We start from the raw sequence: 17143 nt of genomic DNA on the forward strand, positions 1-17143 counted from the left end.
ACCAGAGATTTCTTCATTTTCTCAGAGAAAGGTAATGCTATTAAGCCAGGTTCTTCTGGCTTGAGCTGGCACCTGACTCCTGACACTGGGTAGGGGCTGCAGCCTGGGGGAGCCCTCGCTGGGAGGTAGATGTGTCCCTGGTCTGGAGGCCAGGCTTGGGGTGGCTGGGGAAGGTTCCAGGTACTGTTGTCTGGCACTGAGTGTCAGTGTCCTTCTCTTCCAGACGGATGGCGCCTCAACCACACTCAACTGGACTGTTATGATTATTGTTTATCTTCAAATTTCTATTTTGGGGACATGAAGATTTCAACCTTTTGCTGTAAAGGTCGAGATTTCTGTAATAAATATTATGGAAAGGGAAAAGAATGATAGGGTCACTAACAGCTGATTCCTTGTCAGTGATGTCCCTCACCCTTCTCTTCCTGGCACCTCTGGTCCCATATCCCTGCACACATGCTCCTGCAGAGCATGCTGTGTCCTCCTATCTACCCCAAGTTTCCCTCCTCACTTCTCTCCTGGCAACCGGCTCCTTCCCACCAACGTACACCAAGTGCTCTCAATTCACCCTTGGTTCATCTCTCTGCTTCGTTCACAACTGCAAATCATCACCCCACCCTGATCCCTCACAGTCACCCTATTCCTCTGGCTGCCTGGTTTCTGATCCCACCAACTCAGAAGTGACTGCAATGTGTCCAAGAAGGGGACGGGTACCACCTCATACATCAGGAGTTTGCAGGGTCAGTGGAAAACTCAGGAAAATGTGTCCAACTGGCAGATGGACAGAGAGGCCTTAAAGTCCAAGAAGGTACCAAGGCCTAAGGCAGAAAAAGTGGGCTTATCAGATTTAGAAAGTGGAATAGGACCTTTGATAAGAGTGACCTTAATGCTTTTAATCAAAGAAATATTTTTTTCTTCTTGGTATTTCTTTCTTGGTGTTTACATTTGTTTAATGGAAAAATCCTCTCACTGTAACTGTAGCAATGTATATTTATACAGCTTCTCCTCTTCTATATATAACATTTTCTGCTCTTTTTGTCCATCTCCTATTTTTTTTTTTTCAGTTTCTTCCCATCTTTTTTCCTTAGCATATTCTTTCTCTTTTCCTTTGCTGTTTGCTATGGGAAAATGGAGATTATTATTTGTATTTTTATTACTTATTTTTGATTATTTCCCATTCACAATTTAAAACAAATTAAATGAAACCTTTTATATGTCTCTTGAAAAAACTAACAAGAATAAATTAAATCATTTTAGGACTTTTATTTAGTTAAAACATTTCAAAGTTATAAGAAGAATCTTCTAAAAATCTAACTTTCTTTCAGAATATCAAATTTAAATATTTTAAAATAAATTTCCCCTTTAAATTTGAGCCGAGTTAGGAGGTGGGAATGGAAGACAAGTTGGATTGTCCACTGAGGAGCGTGGCCTAAGCCAGAGCCTTGTTATTAAAGGCAAAAATGTCAGCAACAACCCCATCAAGATCAATGTCAATACAACCCAACTCAAGTACTCCAGCCTATATTAAACTGGGTGTATTTATATTTGGTTCCACCAAAAAGAACTATGGATGGGTCATGGTGATGGAACAGGACCAATGAGAGGGCTTTTAATTATTTTAAAAGTACCTTTTATCACTTAACACCTCATAGGCTGGCTAATACCCAAAAAAGAGAAAACAAAACTGTTGGCAAGGATGTAGAGAAATAGGAACGCTTGTTTACTGTTAGAAGAAGTGTAAAATGGTGCAGCCACTATGGAAAATGGCATGATGATTGCTCAAAACATTAAAAGCAGAATTCCTATATTATTGTCATTAGTGTATCATTGCTATAACCAGCAATTCCAGTTCTGGGTATGTATCCAAAAGAGTTAAAAGTGAGGTCTCGAAGAGATATTTGCACACTCATGTTCATAGCAGCGTTATTTATAATAGCCAAAGGGTGGAAGCTACCCAAGTGTTCACCAAGCAATACTGTAACTGGATAAACAAAATGTGGTATATATATATATATGAAGGAATATCATTCAGTCTTAAAAAGGAAGAAGATTTTGACACATGCTTCCACATGGATGAACCTTGAGGGCACAGTGCTAAGTAAAACAAGCCAGTCTCCGAATGACAAGTACTGTATGGTTCCCCTTATATGAGATTCCTCAAGGAGACAAATTCATACACAGGCGCACCTCTGTGCTTCACTTTATTGCAGTAGTAGCTTTACTGCTGTGGTCTTTACTGTGGTGGTCTGGAACAGAATGAGTAATATCTCCCAGGTATGCCATGCTTGTCAAAAAGAAGTAGAGTGGAGGTTGCCAGGGGCTTGGGAGGTGGGGAATGGAGGGCTGTTATTTAACGGATATAGAGTTTCAGTTTTGCAAGATGAAAAAGTTCTGAAGATCAGTTTCACAGCAATGTGACTGTACTTAACATGACTGAACTTTACACTTAGAAATGGTTAAGATGGTATATTTTATTTATGTGTTTTTACCATAATTAAAATTTTGGGTAACAAAAACAGAAATTAAAAAGATATAATTTTATCCTTTTCAATAAAAGTGAAAATAAAAACAAAACAACACCCCCCCCCCCCATAAACTCCTGCTTTTTGTTAACCTGCTACTCTTCACTGATGATCGATGGAAATTCTGTAGCTATTGTAGAAAATCTGGACAATACAAATAAGTTAACAACAGAAAATCAAATACTTCTGCAATGGGGCTGTACTTCCTGACTCGCTCCAAAGAGTACAGCATGAAAATGGGAGGGGGGGGGGAAATTTACAAGAAATAATGTGGCAAATAGTTACTCAGTAGGTGATCAAGGTTAATGTCATCCATGATAAGGCAGGTTGATATTATATAACCCAGGTCTGATAAAACATCAGAAAAACCCATACTGAGGGACATTATGCAAAATACCTGTTCCATACTCCTCAAAAAAATGGAATGTTATAAAAACACAGGGAAAGTCTGAGAAACAGCCGCAACCCAGAGGAGTTAAGGAGACATGATGAGAAAATAAAATGTGGAATCCTGGAAGAGAAAACAGAAACTAGGCAGGAACCTAATGAAATCTGAATGCAGTATAGAGTTTAAAGTTAACTTATCAATATTTTCTCATTAGTTGTGACAAAATTTTCCTGTAAATCTAGAACTATTGCAGAATTAAAAGTTACTGAAAAACACCACCCAAACATATCATTAGAGAGAAACGTTGTTATAATTTAATGTATACCCTATTGGCCTCTTCATGATAAGTACACACACGCACACACATTTTTAAAGAAAATATACTTTACAGAGTAAGATCATACATAGAATATGGATATTAAATGTCAACTGTAATCAAATGTCATCTCCTTCAGGAGTCATGTTAGGAATCATTCTCCCAGTCCCCCTCTACCTTCACCCCTACCAGGAATCATCAGAGCAGAGGCTTATCAGCCCCTTCAGCTTATCCAAGGCCCCTGGGAACTGAAGTCCTGTATGCAGGGACTGACTCCAGATACTGCTCTGAATGCCAGCACCCTACTCCAGTGGTTGAAAAGGATCTTTTCAACTAGAACTTCCTCCCATGGGCAAAAAAGAATAGGAAGAGCCCAGCAACCTTCACCCCCAAGGAAGCCAACAGCCCTACCCTCCCCTGCCACCTGCAGGACCTCTGCAGTCTTGGCCACAGAAGACCCCTGCCAAGTCTGGTTGACATCAACCTCAGCTGACTGGGCTGCGTGGAGAAACTATGCCACAGTGCCTTCTCAGGAACAGAAGATGCTCATCCTACCCAGCTGGTACCCTCCCAGCCACCTCCAAGTGAAAGCCTTTCCCCACTGAAGCCAGTGCAAAAAGAACGGAAGAGGTGACTGCACCCGCCTGCATGCAGATATCAATGCAAAGCGGTTGGAAACATGAAAAAGCAAGGAAACATGACTCACTCCATAAGAACAGAATAAGTCCTGTTCTGCTCCTTCCAGCCTGAGGTTGATTTTTCCCAACTTTACACCAGGTAAAGGAACGACAAAGGCAAATAAAAGCACCATAAAAGTTCCCACCGTTTTGCAGCTTTTTTTTTTTAATTGGGTATTCACTTGGTTGCTGTATATTTTTGTTTTCCAGAGCTCCTATCAAATTATTTTAGCCAGTGTCTAGTTATTGTTGTTGTTTTAATATTTCATGGGGGAATGAGGGTCTGGAGCATCTGCCTTCTTGCTGGTGTCAGTTCCTAGACCACTTACTTTAAAAAAAAGAAGTCTTTGGGGACTTCCCTGGTGGCGCAGTGGTTAAGAATCTGCCTCCCAATGCAAGGGACACGGGTTCGATCCTGGTCCTGGAAGATCCCACACGCCGCAGAGCAACTAAGCACGTGCGCCACAACTACTGAGTCCCGAGTGCTACAACTACTGAAGTCCACACGCCTAGAGCTCATGCCCCACAACAAGAGAAGCCACTGCAATGAGAAGCCTGCGCACTGCAACAAAGAGTAGCGCCCGCTCGCCGCAACTAGACAAAGCCCGCACACAGCAACAAAGACCCAACGCAACAAAAAATACATATATATATAAAGTATATATACTTATGAAGGGTGTAAAGTCTGTGTCTAGACTCTTTTTTTTCTTTCACATGGACGTCCATTCGTGTTCTATATTTTGACAATATACTACAGTCCTTCAATTAAAAAAGTTATTTTCAATTAAAAATCTCACAGTGAAAATCAGCCTTAGATGGACACTCTGATGAGGGAGAGGCAAGGATTTAAACCAAGGTCCTTATGACATTGAATCTCAGATCTATTCTCTTCTTCCATTCTCTGTGAATTGACGTGTTCCACATATGACTAGTTTGCCACTGCAAGTACTTAGTGCTTGTGTTGTGTTATCTCAGTAGACCTTTGTGATGTTTGACAGTTTTTCTTTTATTCCCTGGCGCTGGGGAGCAAGAAAGTTCTGTTCTGTTACACGTCTGTTCTGTATCCCATATTTCTTGACGAGTCTGTACCTGGGCCATGGACTTTTCACATATGGCCTCCTTTTCCATTTGGGGGTTAGATCTGACCTTCTGGGCGTGTTCTCAGAAACAACTCTCTGTCACGGTCCTGCATCCACAAAGGGCTTTCAGTGCCCAGGGAAGTGTTCTTCCAGAGGAGTTCATCGGGGAGGGAATAAGAATGCTCAGTGGCATTAGGTGTGGGTGGTATGTTTCAGTACAGGCTACGTGGGTAACTGCACGGAAAACAGAGTGCTTCAGGAGGTTGAGAGAAAGGAATCCATGGGTTCATGATTAGGAAATAGACATGGATAAGGAAATAAGAGCATGCCAGTATATCCCAGACACACTAGAGTAGCACTGGTGTATGAAATCTCTTACCTAGTCCCTGGCCCACTCTGTTGGTCACTAAATCTCAATTCTCCTAGCAAAGAGAGAAAGGGCTGGTATGGTGACATGTCCTCAAGCCCCGCAGTGAATCTGAGAGGTGCTGAGAGGAGGAACAAGAAGTTCTGATCTCAGAGATTCATGGCACCAGTAGCAAAGTTGATTAAAATATAAGAACTGCTATGGTGGCCTCCTAGGGTCATTTCACATTCCAGCTAGTATAACCTCCAGCCCTCTGCTACATCCAGAGAAATTCACCTCCTCTGGATATACCATTTTCTACTCTTTAATTTGACCATCTTTGAGATCTAGGTCATTCCCACTTCACTGAGAAAACCTCCCTTATACCCATCCCCCTGTTTGTGCTAAGGTCTCTGGTATAAACAACTTGATGCTGTTGCAGTGGTCCCCAACCTTTTTGGCACCAGGGACCAGTTTCATGGAAGAAAATTTTTCCATGGACGGCAGGGAGGGGTTGGGGGGGTGGGGAATGGTTTCGGGGTGATTCAAGTGCATTACATTTATTGTGCACTTTATTTCTATTATTATCACACCAGCTCCACGTCAGATCATCAGGCATTAGATCCCAGGGGTTGGGGACCCCTGCTGTAGTGAACTCACCTTGTTTTGTCTATAATCTTTTTTTCCTTCTGGCTAAGTGGAGGGTTGCTTAGAAAAGGGAGTATTTGTTACATTTAAAAATATATTTATTTATTTAGGCTGCGCCAGGTCTTAGTTGCAGCACGTGGGATCTTTTAGTTGTGGCATGCGGGCTTCTTAGTTGCAACATGCATGCAGAATCTAGTTTCAGGAGCGCAAAGTCTTACCCACTGGACCACCAGGGAAGTCCCTTCTTAAATTTTTTTTTTTTTTTCGGTACGTGGGCCTCTCACTGCCGTGGCCTCTCCCGTCGCGGAGCACAGGCTCCGGACGCACAGGCTCAGCGGCCATGGCTCACGGGCCCAGCCACTCCGCGGCACGTGGGATCTTCCTGGACCGGGGCACGAACCCGTGTCCCCTGCATCGGCAGGCAGACTCTCCACCACTGCGCCACCAGGGAAGCCCCCTTCTTACATTTTTAAATAGAACTCTAGGCCAACCTTGTCCTAGTAAGCTAGGCAATTAGTGTGCTGTCCATAAAACTTGTTAAATTTGAGAATACCCTCTGGGTCACCTGTAGTTGGAACAGCCTAGAGCAATGTCCTAGGGCAGGCAGGGGAAAGGAATGGGTGGTGGAAGAGGGATTTGGAACGTTGCAGTAGGTGGAAAGTTTCAGATCTGTTCCTCTCCCTTCCGTTCCTGTCCCTATTATACACTTGCCTGAGTGCATAATAAAGTGGCTGGTAGGCTGACCTTAGCAGACAATGCCCCAGTCGCAGGGAGCTCAAGTGTTACCTAATCTCTAACAGAATCTGCTTCAAGAATCAGTGGAGGTAAAACGGAAAAGCTACTTGAGCTGGGTCTCCTGCTTTACACAGAAATTGGTAAATCCTTGGGAGGTGGTTTGAGGATGTTTACCTGTTGACTTAGACTTAACCTTGAAAAATACTTAAGCAGGGCAGTCTTTTCCCCATTCGTCTGGGTCCTGCAAGCTCCAACTGATCCTCCGAGGAATAAGGTCCAATTTCACATAAGAAGCTTCTTCCATCTTCTTACTCTCCTTGAGACCTTCTTGAATCCTTGGCCTCTGTTGGGGACTTGATCTGATATGTAAGCTTTCCACACCCCCTACACTATGGTTTATATGTGGGGTGAAGATGCAGGGACTCGTGGTCAGCCTGAGAACTACCCACCCTGATCTCACCCCTGGGGCTTCAGCCCAGGCTCTGATACCCATGGAAATGACCTGACTCTCCATCTTATATGTAATGCTTGTAGCTGGCAAGAGAATGCAGGTTGAAAATGCAGGTAGTATGGCTCTGTGGAGAATAGTCAGTCTCCCTTTCCAATGGTTTGTTGTTCCTCTGTCTAATGTAAGAGAGAATTAGATCATGTCCATAGTTCTTCCTGTTCTGTCTATCATTCTAAGATATATTGGTGCCTAGAACCAAGATCCAAGGGCAGAACATCTTCAGGGCTCCCAGGTGACTTCTGCTCTATTTGGGAAGTGACAGTGAGGCTTCCCTTCTTCCCTAAGCATCATCTTTCTTCCTGCAGCTTTAGCTCTCCAGTCTAAGGAATGTGAATTCTACAAAGATGGGAATTGTTGGAGTGAGATGACATGCAAAACTGCCAATGGTATCTGTGTGTCTGTTAAAACCTTTTCTTGGCCAGTTCATGGTAAATGTGTTCGGTGATCAGGGGGATTCTGGTGTAGAGCTGTGGAGAATTCCGCTTTTCCTTCAGGGCTCAACACCTTTCTTTAAGACATGATATTTGGATACAGGGAGTCCATTGAGGTCAGGGGTTAAGGATCTGAGCCTTAGGATAGGGTCATCCTTTTGGGGACCCTAAAATTACATCAAGGGGAGCAGGGACCAAGTGGACCTGGGGCTATTCTCATCATTGTACCCATCCCTTCATGGGTCTCCCCAGCCACCATGATTTTCTGGGTCCAAAAGCTCTTAGACCTTCAGGTACTTATGTGTGCTGTTTCCACACACTTCTTCCCAGTGGCCTCTGCTCTGTGTGTCTCGTGCCACTCAAACTTTCACCTTGAATTACAGTCATCAGCCCTGGAAATCTTCTCTGACCCTTTGTTCTATCCCAATGCCTCTCCTCTGTGTTCGCGTTGGCTCCCTGCCATGTCCACCTCACGATATTTCTCACCATGTATTCTACTTTCCTGTCACTTCCCCAGTCCTTGGTCCTAGCGCAGAGAGTGGGTGTTGCTCACCACTCTACCTCTAGTACTCTTCATAGATACTGGAACTCAGCAGGTTTTCAGCAAGTGCTTTGTGCCTCTCCGGCTTAGAGGGACAAGCTGCTGTGTGCTCTCAACAACTAGAACCACAGCTCCCCCTGGTGGTGGCTATTCCCTAGTGTTAGCGAATCCTGGGAGAAGAGCCTCGGATAGGACTTTTGAGAAGGGGGTGGCAGGGCTGCCGTTATGGAGCCTGTAGGTTCTATAAATCTCTTTTTCCTTGAGATAGTCATGGCTCGCCACAGACCTGGCTTTTGGGAACAATTTGTTCTGCTTTTTTCTTTCTCAGGGAATGTTCTGATGAGAACAGAGACGCTGTGTTCAACTAATTGCCATAAGGAGGAGGTTTTTTTAGAGTACTGCTATTGACAACCTGCTGTGGATTAAGGGATTTCTGCAATTCCCTCCCAAAGCTATTTGCAATATAATAGTGTGCGGGGTGGGTGGGGGGGCAAATTGTCTTAGCCTTTCCCTCCTTTCCCCTCAGGCTTATCTCTGTGCTCTTCAGGATTCATATTTAACCCCCGTTAGATGTTCCTCATGTATCACTCTCTCTGGTACATTGACCTTGGGGAAGTCTCTTCTCCTGTCTTTGTCTAGTCTCATTGCCCACACAACTCATGCCTGTCTCCACAACTCCCACCCCCAATAAGCATGCACAGAGCTGCTTCTATTTTAGTAAATCCCTTTGTGATGCAGAAGGAAGATGATGGCACAGACAAGTGAATGAAGATGTTATAGACTTTGGGAGAGAAAAAGAACATTCAACCAAGGTGAAACCCATTTTGCTTTTTGGTTCTATTGAGATATAACTTGCATACCGTACAATTCACTCGTTTAAAAACTTACAATTCAGGACTTCGCTGGTGGTGCAGTGGTTAGGAATCCGCCTGCCAGTGCAGGGGATACAGGTTCGAGCCCTGGTCTGGGAAGATCCCACATGCCGCGGAGCAACTAAGCCCATGTGCCACAACTACTGAGCCTGCGCTCTAGAGCCCGCGAGCCACAACTACTGAGCCCGCATGCCACAACTACTGAGCCCACGTGCCACAACTACTGAAGCCCGTGTGCCACAACTACTGAAGCCCGCGTGCCTAGAGCATGTGCTCCACAACAAGAGGAGCCACTGCAATGAGAAGCCCGCGCACTGAAACGAAGAGTAGCCCCCGCTCTCTGCAACTGGGGAAAGCCTGCACACAGCAACGGAGACCCAACACAGACAAAAATAAATAAATTTATGAAAAAAAATTTACAATTCAGTGGTTTTTGGTATATTCACAGAGTTATGCAACCATCATCATGTACCTGTTACCTCATATCCCACATCAACATACTCCAAATTGTCTTGACTACAGACCCCATGGAGGTAATATAATATGCGTTAAATAGATGTTTATCAGCACACTCCTTTCCTGTATAACTCTCTTCTAAGATTTCCAGCACAATCAATCCACCCCGATTTCCAATTGTGCAATGGTGTTGTGGATTCTAAATTAAAATAAATATTCAAAACTTAAAAACAAAGAGCAATGGTGATGGAGAGGTTGAAGAAGAGAGAATGGAAGAGCTAAAAAAGAAGGAAGGTGAAAAGAAAGGAAGAGAGGAAAGAAATGTCTATCAGTTAAAAAAATGGGACTCTTCTCATGGTCAGTTGCCCCCCTCCCCTTCTTCAGCTTGTGATATATTTGCCCACCCCATCTGTGACACAATCTCCCTTCTGATTAATAAGACATGGACTAAAAGCCAGAATCAGTTCTGTTCATATTTAAGAGAAAGAAACACCAGCAATAAAGACATAGACTGAATAAGCAGTGAGCGTATCTTAAGGGAAACTCCTCATGCAGGGGAAATGATCATTCTGAAGGGAGTGAACAGAGATGAGATTCAATGAGGACGCAGTTTGTTTGGACACCTCATCCTCATCCTAAGGCATCCTCATCCTGAATGACTCAGAGGGGTCACTGCAGAAATCAAAGTGGTTCAGTGTATGCCCAGCGTGCTGAAAAAAACAGAACTTATTTCATAATTGGAGCAGTTTTTCTCACAGCTGGTCATCTCATCCACCGTGCAAGAGAAAATCAGACCCAAAGTGTCACAATGAGAGCCAGGCCATCAGCCATAGAAAACTATTGTAAGGTGGGCAACATCCAATCTCCCCTAGGATTGGACTTAAAGAAGGAATATTCTACAAAGGTTACATGCCCCATAAAAGGAGTCCGGCTTTAGGTCCTTAGGAAGTCACATCATATGAAAGACCCAGTATCCAAGATACTGTCCTGTAAGAGAGACCCATCCTTGCTGGTGGAATAGATTGGCCTCTCCCTCAAAACCATTTGTATAACAAGCACTTTCTGGAAAGTGGGTTGACCACTGCATGAAGAGTGGTGAGCAACAAAGAATTTCTTTGTCTTTAGGATATTTCAGTATATTGGGGGAATTTTAGACTGTTAGGATACTGTGTATTTAATAACAGGGAAATTAGAAGAACTGAAGGTGAGCTTGGGCTCTTGGGAGACCCACAGTGAGACTGAACCCAGGATGGGGGAACAAATTCCCACTGAGGCAAAACTTCAACATTAGGTGCCAGATCAGGGTCACCCCATACCCAGGACTTAGCGCCTCACTTCCTCTTCTTTAAAAAGTTCCCAGTGTATTCAGACACCATGCCATTATAAGAAACTGATTTGAGTACTGGGGAGAAAGTTGGATTCTCCCATCTCTAAAAATTAAGACCCTGTACTCCATTTATGACACTCTCAAGACTAAACCATGGAAATAACCTAAGTGTGTACACACACACACACACACACACACACACACACACACACACACACACACACACAATGGGATATTATCCAGACATAAACAACGAGGAAATCCTGCCAATCTGTTGTGACAACATGGATGGATCTCCAGCGCATTATCCTAAGTGAAATAAGACAAAGACAAATGCTGTATGATCTCACTTATTTTGAAATCAAAATAAACAAACAAACTCATAGAAAAAGAGATCAGATTTGTGGTTACCAGAGGTGGGGGTGGGGGAGGGATGGGATGAAGGTGGTCCAAGGTACAAACTTCCACTTATAAGTTAAATAAGTACTAGGGATGTAATGTACAACACGACAATTACAGTTAATGCTGTATGATATATAGGAAAGTTTTTGTTTAATGTTTTAATTAAGACTATTTTTTAAAAGCAGTTTTAGATTCATAGCAAAACTGAGGGAGGTTTAGAGGTTTCCTTTATACCTCCTACCACCAAAATGCACAGCCTCCCCCATCATCAATGTTCCCCACTAGAATGGTACATTTGTTACAGCTGGTGAACCTACACTGACACATCATAATCACCCAAAGACCAGAGTTTACAATATAGTTCACTCTTGGTGTTGCGTATTTTATGAGTTTAGACAAATGTATAATTATGTGTGTCTATCTTGTGAGAGATTTTTCACAGCAGTGTTGATCAAAGACATTCTCAGAATGTTCTCATGGATGGGCTGACAGTCTTTTTTTTTTTTTTTCAGCTCTTCTGATGCATTCTGTGCAGATAACTAGATAACTCACATAACAGAAATCAGACAGCCTACACTGGAACACACCACCCACACCTCATGTCCTGAAAGTACTCATTTTCCTTCACCAGATAAACAATTCTGAAAAATTAACCCCTTCCTGGGCTCTAAGAGTCCTCAACAGATGCCGAATAGCGAGTGAAGTGAGGCTATGAGGAGGTCCCAGATGTGCTTCTGAGAGCATTTACATCAGCTCAGAGGTTTAAAAGGCTAACAGGCATAGAGAAAGTAAAAATAAAGAATCTTTTTGATCCCCAATTTTTTAGGGACAGGAAGCAGACTGAGACAGCTGGGAACATGAGCCTTTTCTTTTGGAGAAGGAAGGGTGATTCAGAGAACTGAGAGCCCAAAGGGCAGAGCTAAGATCCACAGAGAATCACTCCCAGTTGCAGGACTGACTACACATGAGAGGCTGGACTTCAGAATTGTCATGGACCAGTGACTGCTACGTACCTCACATTATCTCCTTTTGAATGGAAGTGTTTATTACAGCTATTCTCTCTCTATCCTACACTTTTATGTTAAGTGTGTGGAGAGCAGATACTTGTCTCTTTAGTTTGCAAGACCCAAAGAAACACACCCGAGAAGCCTCGTCCACCCCAGGACCTGACTTAGATCACAAGATTCTGGATTTTAATTTGATATTGCAATGGAATGGGATTGAGGACCTAAGTAGACATTTCTCCAAAGAAGACATACAGATGGCCAACAGTACATGAAAATGTGCTTAATATCACTAATCATCAGGGAAATGCAAATCAAAACCACTGAGATATTACCTTATACCTGGTAGTATAGCTATTGTGAACAAAAGTGAAAGATAACAAGTGTTGGCGAGGATGTGAAGAAAAGGAACTCTGGTACATGTTGACGGGAATGTAAACTGGCACATCCACTATGGAAAGCAATATGGAGGTTCCGCAAAAAAATTAAAAATAGAACTATCACATCAGCCAGGAATCCCACTTCTTCAATAACATTTTAGGACAATAACTATAGCAGTAAGGTAATACCTTACCCCATCTCCTTATCTTCCTTTAAGCAAGTCTCTATACATCTCTTCCAGAAACAGGGTCAAAGTACTTCCCTCTTTGTTCAGTGGCTTCCTCAAATATCAGACACTCAGAATCATGGGAGCGAGGAATTAACTCTTTCTTGGCTTTATAAATTAGTCTTACTCTCTGATCTGGTGATGTCCTCAAATCTGGTGCTCGGTTTATTTGTTTGTTTGTTTAGAATAATAAAAGTAAAAAGAGCAGACTCAGAGTTTCTGACCATGCACTTGAGAGTCAGAAGGGTGAATCAGATGGGTGGCTAAAAGTGGCATAGGTTGGGCTTCCCTGGTGGCGCAGTGGTTGAGAGTCCGCCTGCTGATGCAGGGGACATGGGTTCGTGCCCTGGTCCAGGAAGATCCCACATGCTGCGGAGCAGCTAGGCCCATGAGCCATGACCGCTGAGCCTGCGCGTCTGGAGCCTGTGCTCAGCAACGGGAGAGGCCACAACAGTGAGAGGCCCGTGTACCGCAAAAAAAAAAAAAAGTGGCATAGGTTGAGGGGCAAAGCACCTCACCAACAGGACAACCAGACTTTCCCCTCAGTGTCATTTATTTTTTTAATTCCCTTTCTCTGTTCTTCATTCTCTCTCCTTTATTTTTTAATCTTCATTTGTCTCCCTGGCTCTCCCTCCCCAACTCTCTTATCTATTCTAAATAATTGTCTAAATGTGGAAATCCAGCACATCTGGAAGAGGAGGGGAGCTGGAAGCATATCTGATAAATTCTGCTAATGAACCTAGGAGAATTCTACATAGCACTGAAATAACTGATTAGCACACCCATTTAAAATCTATTATGCTTTTCTCCATCCACACTGTAAATGCAGTAAATATTTGGTAAAGGATGATGAGTCAGGGAATAGAATTGGAATCCTTATAGTATAGCAATTAATAATGCAGACTCTGTCTTCAAACATCAGAATTTAAATCCCAGTTATAGCACATATTAGCTCTATGAGCTTAGACAAAGTACTTTAAGTCTAGGCTTCCATTTTCTCATTTGTAAAATGGAATAATGACAGTATTTATCTCATTGAGCTGTGATGATTTTTTAAATGATGCAATACATGTAGAGTGTTTAGAAGAGTGTTTGACAATTAGCAATTGCTTAAAGAACATTTGTTATTCTTATTTGGGAAGGCAAATTACTTTTTATTTTCTACATGATTTAAAACACAATAAAAATTAATTATATATCTATGTTATTGGACACACAATATATAAAGATGTAATTTGTGACTTTAGTAACATAAAGGGGTAAAACTGTATATGAGTACAGTTTTTGTATGCTAATGAAGTTAAGTTCATATCAATTCAAATTAAATAATTATAACTGTAGGATGTTAAATATAATTTCTATGGTAATCAAAGAAAATATCTGTAGAATATACAGAAAAGGAAATTTAAAAGAGAAAAGTGTTCACTGCAAAAAAATCAAAGTAATGGAGGAAATGAGAGATAAAAAAAGCTACAAGACATACAAAAAACCAATATCAAAATGGCAGAGGTAGGCCCTTCCTTGTCAGTAATTACTTTAGATATAAATGGATTAAACCCTCTAATCAAAAGGCAGAGATTGGCAGAATGAATTTTAAAAAACCGTTATCCATCCATATGCTGTGTACAAGAGACTCACTTTATATTTAAAGACACAAACTCAAAGGATGAAAAAAGATATTCCATGCAAATTGTTGCCAAAGGAGACCTAGGGTGCCTATACCAATAACAAAATGACCTAAGTTACAAGAAATAAAGAATGACATTATATGTTGATAAAAGGGCCAATTCATTAAGAAGCTATAACAATTATAAACATATATGCACCAAACAACAGAAACCAAAATATATATAGCAAACTTTGACAGAATTGAAAGAAGAAATAGACATTCTACCTCAACACTTTACCTTCAATAATGGTAGAAAAACCATATAGAAGATCAATAAGGAATTAGAGGATTTAAGCAACACTATAAACCAATTAGATATAACAGAAATATACAAAATGTATATGCCAACAGCAGGATATACATTCCTCTCAAGTGACATGGAATATTTTCCAAGATAGATCGTATGTTAGGCCCCCTTGGAAAGCCTACCTGTTTTGAGGACTTTCCAGGCCTAGAGTGTCAGGGGCCTGATGGGATTTAGGATCCTGGACATTTGAGAAGTAAAATGACTTGGAGACTTTTGCCAGGTCATGCTTTGCCCAGTATCCCTTCCTTCTTATCTAGTCCACTGTGGAAACAGCCCATGAGTTCCCCCGAATATAGTCTTGTCATTCATTAGAGTTTTTATTGTAATGCATTCAGTGCCCCCAGATGTCCCAGTGCAGCCTCTCCCACTTTCCCACTCCCTAGACTTGGAGTTTGGTCCCCGGCCAGAAAAGCAGAACCAGAAAACCAGGCCTGGTTGTCTAACTTGGGCCCAGACAGCATTTCAAAGTTACACTGCATTTCTTTTTCATCCATAGTTTATTTCTCTTGGGCCTTTTGGCTCTCAGGAGGCAATGTGGGTGGTGGTTGAGAGTGAAAGTATTTCTGGATCTTGATTTTTTTTTAAAGAATGATGAGCAGAATGCAGTCAAGAGGAAGTCCCTGAAAATTAGTTGAATATCTCAGGTAAATCCTCTGATGCGATGGAATTGAACGGAACCTCATCCTTTACTGATAAGCTATTGCAGTAGCTTGTATTACAACAGAAGAACACGTTTTTCTCCCACTCGGTGATGTGTATATACTCCACACATCTTCTTGGGCAGCCCAGGATAGAATATCTGTAGATATATTCTGAAGAGGGTAGGAGAATAACCAAGGTCCAAGTTAGACTTGGGATGTGACAGGGAATGTTTTCAAGTGAGCAGTCTTTCCCTTCCCTCTTGTCCCCTTAGGCCAAGCCTGGACTTGAAGACCCTTCCACAAAAGGGGCAGTCTCTTTCCAGGGAAACTTGATTCTGCTCTCAACACCAACATACATTTACAACAAAGGAGCTGTAACAGACATACTCTACTAGGGATTCAGTTACTGAATATCAGAAATGGAAAGGAATTTGGAGATCATCCGTTAAAACCCAATCATTGTACAGGTGAGAAACTGTAACTCAATCAATTTCCCCTGCCTCCCCATTCTCCTGCCCTCATCTCACCTCCGGTGAAATGTTGAGAATATACTTCTTTGGTCTGGCATGCAAAATCAGGATATCTGGAGTGACAGGAACCTAAATTCTTTCTGCAGTTCTTGCCAACAAATTCGTCGCAGGAGGTGCAAGAAATAAATTTCATTGTAGAATCTGGACAATATGGGAGAACCATGGGATGAGAGCAAGGAATGCCAGGTAGTTAAGGGGAAGAGAGAAGGGCTGCTGCTGCTGGTGTTGGGACTGAGGCCAGAACCCTCGACTTTCCAGGCCTTCCTCCTCAGCCTCTGAGGATCCTCCATGCAGAGCCCGCGTCTACCAAGGAATCCATTTTAGGAGTCACGTGGTTACCAGGAAGCCCTCTCCCTTCTTTCTTTTCAGGCTCAGCCTGCAGCTGTGGTTTCCAAAGGGGCACTGAATGGGCATTTCATTGCCAGTAGGGCTGGGCAAGTTTAGCTGAGAGAGCAGACCCAGCATCTAATGGGGTAAAAGAAGGAGAAGGATCTCCATTCAGACACCTCTTACTAAGACCTGGGTCTTAGTTGATCGGTCTACCTTGCCCAGCTACAGATGCCCCAGTGATTCTTTATCATCCCTTCCCCTCACACCTTTCCTGGAGTTAGAGTTTGGAGAGCTACTGGACAGCAGCAACAGCAGGGTCTTCAGGAAGAGTTTTCATTATGGGGAAGGGAATTTACAGCAGCCAAGGGCTCAGGGGCCTGGCTCCAGCAAACACTGTCTCTGTAGCTCCTGTTCCTCCTGACAGTACTCCCTGACCCCATCACCCTTCCCCCTTTGCCTTACTGCCATTGTACTCACCCTCTGTAGAAGCCCAGCACAGAACCACGAGGGCTCCAGGGAGCAGGAGGAACAGGAGCCAGTCCATATAAATTGAGGAAAGGACAACAAAGCAGCCAATCAAGCTCCAGGAAGGGCTCAGTAATGGTGCGCCAGACAGGGTGTGGAATGGAGATGAAGCTGTGGTTCCCTCTCTAGTCGCCTGTTCTGTGAGCTATGTCCTGGGCTGTAAAGGGTACAGTTCATACCTGTACCGGGAGGCCCTGGCTGTAAGATTGTGGGTGTTCTGCTTCCTCTCCCCATTCCACAGCCAACGCAGGGCCTGACCAAGGAATTTACATAGGAAAGAGGTGA

At 42.9% G+C, this 17143-nt stretch overlaps 1 protein-coding gene across 1 annotated transcript; it reads right to left on the reverse strand.

The window, feature by feature from the left end:
* Positions 1-15459: 15459 nt before the first annotated feature.
* On the reverse strand, positions 15460-16159 carry LOC307190455 (uncharacterized protein; the record flags this gene model as incomplete). Its single annotated transcript, XM_079929611.1, has 2 exons — positions 16001-16159; positions 15460-15644 (listed from the first exon to the last, which is right to left on the reverse strand). The coding sequence occupies exons 1-2, from the start codon at positions 16134-16136 to the stop codon at positions 15460-15462; spliced, it is 321 nt and encodes a 106-aa protein (XP_079785737.1). The 5' UTR covers positions 16137-16159.
* Positions 16160-17143: the final 984 nt, after the last annotated feature.

Source organism: Stenella coeruleoalba (assembly GCF_951394435.1).
Source record: "Stenella coeruleoalba genome assembly, chromosome: 8".
Lineage (NCBI taxonomy): Eukaryota > Metazoa > Chordata > Mammalia > Artiodactyla > Delphinidae > Stenella > Stenella coeruleoalba.